This window comes from Nicotiana tomentosiformis, chromosome 12, assembly GCF_000390325.3.
Source record: "Nicotiana tomentosiformis chromosome 12, ASM39032v3, whole genome shotgun sequence".
NCBI lineage: Eukaryota > Viridiplantae > Streptophyta > Magnoliopsida > Solanales > Solanaceae > Nicotiana > Nicotiana tomentosiformis.
In genome coordinates, this window is record NC_090823.1 from 108,544,659 (window position 1) to 108,553,118 (window position 8,460).

General features: G+C 37.8%; 1 protein-coding gene across 1 annotated transcript; it reads left to right on the top strand.

The window, feature by feature from the left end:
- Nucleotides 1-213: 213 nt before the first annotated feature.
- LOC138903204 (uncharacterized) lies at nucleotides 214-3,933 on the top strand. Its single transcript, XM_070191135.1, has 4 exons — nucleotides 214-665; nucleotides 2,649-2,724; nucleotides 2,827-3,231; nucleotides 3,433-3,933. Exons 1-4 carry the CDS (start codon nucleotides 214-216, stop codon nucleotides 3,931-3,933), a joined length of 1,434 nt encoding a protein of 477 aa, XP_070047236.1.
- Nucleotides 3,934-8,460: the final 4,527 nt, after the last annotated feature.

The window sequence follows — 8,460 nt, forward strand, 5'->3', positions numbered from 1 at the left end:
GATAAGGTGCGGTGGCCAAAGGAAATGAGATCAAACCCAAGCAAAAGAAATCCAGATTTCTGGTGCGAGTTTCATAATGACCATGGCCATAAAACAACAGATTGACTAAAGCAGGGTTATTTAAGTGACTTGTTCAGCGAGAAAGGTAAGCAATCTTATATGAAAAATAGACAAGAACCTCCAAAACCTCCTTCTCCAAAAAGAACAGTTAACATGATAAGTGGAGGAGGAGAAGTCAATGGTGTAACATATACAACTACCAAAAAGACGTCAAAAGTCTCAGTGACCCATGGGAAGCAAATTCGCCAAGTTTTGGAGGAAGATAGTACAACGTTTGAAGATGCAGATGGCATGATAATCCATCACAATGATGTGCTGGTAATATCTTTACTTGTACATGATACTAATATTAAACGAGTTTTGATTGATCCAAGTCGCTCCATAAATATTATTCTTCTAAGAGTGGTAAATGAGATGCAAGCTAATGACAAGATAGTGCCAAAAGCTCATACCTTATCTGGATTCGATAATTCAAGCGTTGTTACAAAAGGGGAAATAGTACTTTCCACATTTGCAGAGGGAGTTGTCAAAGATACAAAATTCCAGGTGATAGATACGGATATGGCTTATAATATGATTCTCGGGAGGCCATGGATTCATGATATGTATGTTGTGCCATCTACATTACATCAAGTTATCAAATAAGAAATAGCAACTACAGAATTCTGTTGATGGAATAATACAAACCTCAACTGAAAATGGTTTGGGACAGACAGATGTGGATTTAAGACCTGATGTCATTCAAGAGCTAGAAGAAAATGAAAACATCAAACAACAACTGAAGAACTTGAGGCTATCACATTATTCAAACAATGGCCATAAAGAAAAGTCTATGTTGGGGCAAAACTAAGCCTAGAAATGAAAGGTAACTTAGTCAAATTTTTAAAAGCTAATGTAGATTGTTTTGCTTGGTCGCATTCAGATATGACAGGTATACCACCAGAGGTGATGACTCACAAACTGAATGAGGATCCTTTATACCCATCAATCAGCAAAAGAAAAGGAAGCAAGGGACCTTCAAAAATTAAGTAATTGAAGATGAGGTACAAAAGCTTCTAAAAATCGGATCAATACGGGGGTAAAGTACCATAACTGGTTAGCTAATACGGTGGTAGTTCCAAAAATAATGGAAAATGGTGGGTTTGTGTAGATTATACTGATTTAAATAAAGCTTGTCCAAAAGATTCATTTCCTTTACCGCATATAGATCAATTAATTGATTCTACCGCAGGTCATGAGCTATTGAGTTTTTTAGATACATATTCAAGATATAATTAAATAAAGATGGATCCCCTAGATGAAGAAAAAACTTCGTTTATTACAGACAGGGGGACTTACTGTTACAAAGTTATGCCCTTTGGTTTGAAAAATGCTGGGGCCACATATCAAAGTTTGGTGACCAAGATGTTTCAAGAACACCTAGGAAAGACTATGAAAGTCTACATCGATAATATTCTAGTCAAATATGTACGAGCAGGAGATCACTTTCAACACCTTTTGAGCACCTTCGAAATTCTCCGCAAATATAATATGAAATTAAATCTAGAAAAATGTGCCTTCGGCGTGGCTTCAGATAAGTTTTTAGGTTTTCATATATCTAACAAAGGTATTGAAGTGAACCCTGTGTAGATCAAAGCCATTAAAGAGATAATGGACATACTCACGAGCAAATAAGAAGTACAAAGGCTTATTTCCAAATCTTCGAAGAAACGTTTTAAATACTTTTCAATATTGAAAAAGAAAAACCAATTTGAGTAGACTGATGAATGTCAACAAGCCCTCCAAAATTTAAAAGCATATTTGTCAAATCCACCCCTGCTGGCTAAACCAAAGGATGGAGAAAGGTTACTCGTCTATCTCGCAGTGTGAGAAATGGCGGTAAGTGCGGTTATAGTACGAGAAGATAAAGGTAAACAATCTCCAATTTATTATGTTAGTAAATCTTTGTTAGATGCTGAGACTCGATATCCTCACTTAGAAAAACTTGCTTTAGCATTAGTTATGACATCTAGAAAGCTGAGACCTTATTTTCAGTGCCATCCTATCTCTGTAGTAACTGCTTACCCTCTAAGAAATATATTACATAAACAAGAACTGTCAGGAAGGTTAGCTAAATGGGCTATATAACTCAGTGATTATGATATCATGTACCAACATAGAACTGCGATAAAATCACAAATTTTAGCTGATTTCAGCACAGAAATAGTTCCTGAAGCAGAAAAGGAACTACATGTATTCACCGGATCTAATCCAGGTACATGGACTCTATTTACTAATTGCTCCTCGAATGTTAAAGGAGCGGGTTTAGGTATTATTTTAATCCCACTTTCGGAATAAAATATAAGACAAGAAATAAAATACTATCCTGTTACTAATAATGAAGCAAAGTACGAGGTTGTGATTGCAGGTCTGGAACTGGCACGAGAACTCGCTATAGAGCAAATCGTAATTAAAAGTGATTCCCAGCTGGTAGTTAACCAGATGCAGGGGACTTACATAGCTAGAGAGGCACGAATGCAGCAATATTTTGAAAAGACACGATAATTGATAAGACAGTTTCAATCATAAAAAATTGTGCAAATACCCAGGGAGGAGAATGCGAAAGCAGATGCACTTGCTAATCTCGCGTCAGTTGCGGAAATAACAAATGCAAAAAATGCTATCGTAATACATTTGTTTCATTCAACACTCGACCAAGATAAAAATGAGGTAAATTTCAATAATTTAACTTGGGACTGGAGAAATGAGTTTGTTTACTTTCTGCAGTATGGAACCTTACCTGAAGACAAGAAAGAGTCTCAGTTACTTCGACGAAAAGCTTCCCGTTACTGCTTAATTCATGGAAACTTATACAGAAAGATGTTCGAAGGACCTTTAGCAAGATGCCTCGGACCTGCTCAGGTAGAATATGTGATGAGACAAGTACACGAGGGACATTATGGAAATTACGCAGGAGGAAGATACTTGGTAAAAACTCTAATAAGAGCAGGATACTACTGGCCAAAAATGGAAGAAAATGCAAAAACATTTGTGGCAAAGTGCGATAAATGCCAACTATATGGCAATAACATGCATCGCCCAGCAGAACTATTACATCCGATTATTTCCCCATGGCCATTCATGAAGTTGGGGATGGATATCGTGGGTCCATTGCTACAAGCAAAAGGAAAGGTACGATTTTTGTTAGTATTAGCAGATTATTTTTCCAAATGGGTAGAGGCAGGAGCCTTCAAACAGTTGCGAGAGAAAGAAGTTATGGACTTTATTTGGTGAAATATTATATGCCGATTCGGAGTGCCAAGAGAAATCGTATGTGATAGTGGCCCACAATTCATAGGCACGAAAGTCACAGAAATTTTTCAGAGTTGGCAGATTAAACGAATAACTTCCTCACCGTACCACCCTGTGGCCAATGGACAAGCCGAATCAACAAAAAAGGTTATTATTAATAATTTGAAGAAGAGATTAGAAGAATCAAATGGCAAATGGCCCGAGGTGTTACTAGGAGTATTATGGGCTTATCCAACAACAACAAAGACAGGCACGAGAGAGACTCTATTTTCACTTGTTTATGGTGTTGAAGCCTTAATTTCGGTTGAAATAGGTGAGACAAGTACGAGATTTATACAAACAACCGAGGAATCAAATGGTGAAGAGATGAGAACGAATTTAGATTTACTCGAAGAAAAGAGAGAAGTAGCTCTAATAAGAATGGCAGCTCAAAAGCAAATTATTGAGCGATACTACAACAGGAAAGCTCATCTCAGATACTTCAAGATTGGGGACTTCATCTCCAAAAAGGTTTTTCAATCAACAAAATTAGCTAGTGCAGGAAAGTTGAGTTCAAATTGGGAAGGTCCTTACAGGATTTGAAGCATCGCTGGAAAGGGAGCATACGAGTTGGAAACAATGGAAGGCAAGATACTACCCTCGAATTGGAATGTTGTTCATTTAAAGAAGTATTACTTCTAGGCAGAGGAAGTACCCACGGTCAGGTATCACTCAACTGTAATTTTATTTTGTTCTTTTAAATTATACTAACAATTTTAGATAATAGGCAAAAAGCTAGCCCGTACCAAATGATGATATTAGACTCGAAAGACGCACAGAATACAGAATTCTTATGGGTCTAGGTTACAACCTTTCTAATGGAAATAAAAGGGTTAAGTAGTCATCATCTAAATGTATACCTCCGAGTCTCGTAAGTATTTTCCTTTTCAGGAAATGGACCAAAGGGAAGGAACGATCAAGTGTTCGAGATTTCATACTTCAAAGCTCTAACACTAGGGGGACTATTATATATATGAAGTCAAAGAAGAATAAAAGTCAGAACTCAATCCTGAATCATCCCAAAAGTCAAAAGTCAAGAGCTAATCAAGAGCCAAAAGAACCAGCATGAGTCAAAAACCTTTGAAGTAACCTTGATAAGGTGTAAACTCGCAGGAAGGATAAAGATGGACACAAGATACATTCCAAGTTCCTACGAATTTTTAGGTTAAGGGCAATAATTAGTCACGGGCTAATTGATAGACCCGGAATTTTGAAACCTGTTACAAAGAAAGCAGTTATGAAAGAGTTGTAGATGTTGTACAAAAAGTTATTTGTATTCATAAAGAGTGATGTATAAAATTTGAAAGTTCAAAGCATAAAACTTTCTCAAATTATTCCTTTTTCTATATCTTTCATATATTTACACCAATATGAAGTTGAGACGTCATCTTCATTAATATCGCTTATAAAAGGGCCCACTTTTATAAAAAAAATTATCTATCAAAATCACGAAATGTTAAAGCATTTTTAAATGCAAGTTTAAATACCAACGAGTGAAACAAAAACTTAACATCAAATAAGCGGAGGCTTATATATAAATCTTGGCCAAAAACTAAGGTACTTGTTTATTATCAAACCCCAAAATAAGACAGGGGTAAACTAACAACCATTCCAAAAAAGAAAAGAAAAACTTCCCATCAAAAAGTTCCAAATAAAACTAAGTAATGAAAAACACTAAGGGGCAGCATTCAAAGTGGCATCATTCACTGGTACATCAGTAATGGGAGAAGGTTCAGCTTGGGGAGAAGGGGCTTGAACAATAACTTCACCAAGAATAGGATCATCACCTTCGGGAACATCAACCTTAGGTGAGGAAAAGCCTTGACTTTGCTAAGTTTTTTCAAAAAAGCCCAACTCACGTCGAGTGTCAGCTTATCTTCAAGATCCTCGTAATATTTCTCCCACTGATCAATCTTAGCCTTCAGCTCTTCTTTTTCTACTTTGGAAGCATCATAAGTAGTCTTCAAAGGGGCAAGATAACTCTCCAAGAACTTGATCTTATCAGAAGAGGCACAGAGATCTTCTTGAGCTTAAGTAAGTGATTGAACTAACTCTCTAGCATAAGTCTCTTTCAAGTTAAGAAGTTCCTTCAAACCCCTTATCTCTTCAGTGGCTTTCGAAAGCTGCTCAGCAAATAAGGACTCAAGGATATCCTTATCTTTGCCAACTTGACTTGAAGAAGGCTTTTCAATCGCCAACTCAGCGGCAACCATCTTCACTTGTTGCTCTAAGGCATTTTTCTCCTTTGCCAATACTTCCTTCTCCAGTTGAAGACCCTTAAATTGCTCCTTCCAGTTGTCACCTTCGGTACGGTAATCAATGACTTGTTGCTCAGTATGGACAATCCTTTTCATAAGTTCTGTGCTATCAAATTGATCTACAAAACAAAGGAAAGGGAGTTATTGTTGAATAAAAAAAATCAACAAGGAAAAAAGAAGCAAAGTTAAAACTCGAACCTTCAGAGATGAATGAACAATATCGTTCATCCAAGTCAATGAACCGTGACTCTCCAACTTTGCCTTTTCTAATGGACCAAGAAAAGGTTTCAACCATACATCAGCTTGACTAGAAGTTTTTAGAAAGTTCCCACTCTCAGGAACCTCAACGATAATTTTATTCATCTCTTTATTGCTACTAGAAGGTTCAACTTCTACATGAGAAGTAGTAGCAACTGGAATGGTAGAAGAGGTGGAAGTAGTCACGGGGGTAGCAACAGCAGCAACTTCTGGGAAGGGAGCTTGAGAGTGAACGGGGACTGACACTGGAAGGGAGGCGAGAGGTAACTCCTCAGAAATGGGGCCAAAGGCTTCGTCACTTTCAAATCCACGAGTAAACAACTGTTCAGCAAGATCACGGGGAGGAACATTCATTTCTTCATCATAAATCAGTAATGGAGCACTTTCGGGCTCATCCAAAAGTCTAGAAGGGATTGAACTCGAAGGAGGGGTAGCTTCATCATTAGAAATAACACGCCTCCTAACTCGAGGTCTGTGCACTAAGGAACCCTCCTCCGGTTCTTCTTCACCCTCAGAGCCACGGGCTCCATCAACTTTTCTTTTCGAAGAAGAGCTCAAAATTCTCTCTTGAGCAAGAGACACAGAAAGTCTTGTAGAAGAAATAGACACGGGACTGACACCACGAATAGGAAATCCTAGAAAATGAAAGAAGTTTGGTAAGAAACTCTTAAGCTAACAGAAGAGAAGGAAAGAAATTAAGTGGGAAAGGTACCGTCTGTTTTGGCTTTCCAACCAAATCTCTGAGAGAGGTATTTCCAAGATCTTCTCTCCATAGGGGCGACCGATAATAACTTTTCTACCCAATCATGAAAGTTAGTAATCTCCTCAAAAACTTTCATGGTTGCTGAAAAAATAGACACGAGAATATATGAGTTTTTTTTCCTCAAGAAATGAAAAAGGAAAGGGAGAAATACTTACGTGCAAAATTCCACTTTTCTAGAAAAGGCATATTCTCTTCACCCACCAAAGCACTAGTGGGAGCAGCAACGAAGCGAGCATACCAGCTACAGTCTCTATTATCCACGGGGCTAACCAAAACCCTCTTGCTTCTAGCCACAAGTGAAAAAACCCCTTCACGAAATAATTTAGGGGAATAGAGATGAAGAAAGTGACAAAAGGTGAAAGGCATGGAAGCCAAGTTATATAGATAACGAAGGCATGCAACAACCCTCCAAAGTCCAAATAATGGGACCGATCTGTCCTAGGCATACATTGAAGTAGCGGAAGAATTCAATAATTATTGGGTTAATGGGTAGTCTAAATCCTAAAGTGAAAGGATGTGTGTAAATAAAGGAATAACCAGCCGGGTACGAGGTTATTCTTTGGTTTGAACCAGGAACTAAAACTGGAAAGTCAGGTTTCCAGTTGCATTCTCTTCGAACAAGAGAAATTAAACCAGTGGTGATTAGAGTAGGATAAAGATCAGCACGATCATGGGAGGCTAATGAAGAAACTTGATTTCTTATGGTTTCTCGATCAGATGAGAAAGAAAATTCCTATGGAATAATTTCATCAACTGTTGGTTCACGTTTAGGTTCACTCGGTTCCCTATTTCTAGAAGAAGATCCAGGGGTTAAAGAAGCCCTAGGTTTAGAAGATGAAGGAGTGGGAATATTGGTTTGAGATGAAGAACCACGGTTGGACAATGAGCCTAAACTATGAAGTCTACCCCCTCTTCTACTTCTAACAGGAGCAGAAGAAGGAGCAAGTTCATCGACAATGACAAATTTGCGAGGATCAGGTGTTGATGAAGACATAGTTTTATAAGGAATTAACAAAGGAATATGCGCCAAAGAGAGAAGGAAGAATGAAGAAGAAGGGTACTGTAGAATGGAGGTTTTGTAAAACCTAAGAAATATGAAGTATTTATAGAAAGTAGGTCATGATGAAGTGTCAAAATGAAACCGTCACTTCGTGACTGACACACTCGCAGAAAAGCCCTAAAAACGCTGAGAAGCCGCATAACCAATCACCAAAAGCCACGTGGCATATGCATTAAATATAAGTAACATACGACGCGTTGGTTCTGAAGAAAACACAATGATACATGGGAAACGGCGGCAAAGAATTCCCGTCATAAATACTTACCACTTCCCTAATATTCAATTGCAGAATATTCAAAAAGTGGGGGGACTATCTGTATTGGTGATAAATAAGTGATACACGTGGAATTGTATTTAGCTGACAGAGCATGATACGTGGAACAATGAGAAAATAACAACTGACATATTTCATTTAAAAGATGTATGAAGCACGGGAGATACGGGGCAAACACCCATGAGACAATAAAGCACCAATGTTTGAACCTAAACTGTTGTTGAAGAGGCACGAGCAGAATGAATCAAGACTGGAAAGAGGGAAGATTCACGAACCCACAATTAATGAGGAAGGGGAATCAGAATCATTACAAAATCCTTATAGACAGTTACAAATACCAATCATAACGGGCAATTAATACCATTAATGCTCATAATAATTTCGCCATAAATAGGAGGAAATGATATATTTGTATACTCCTATATAAGGGGAGAGAATATCATTTGTAAGGACAAGT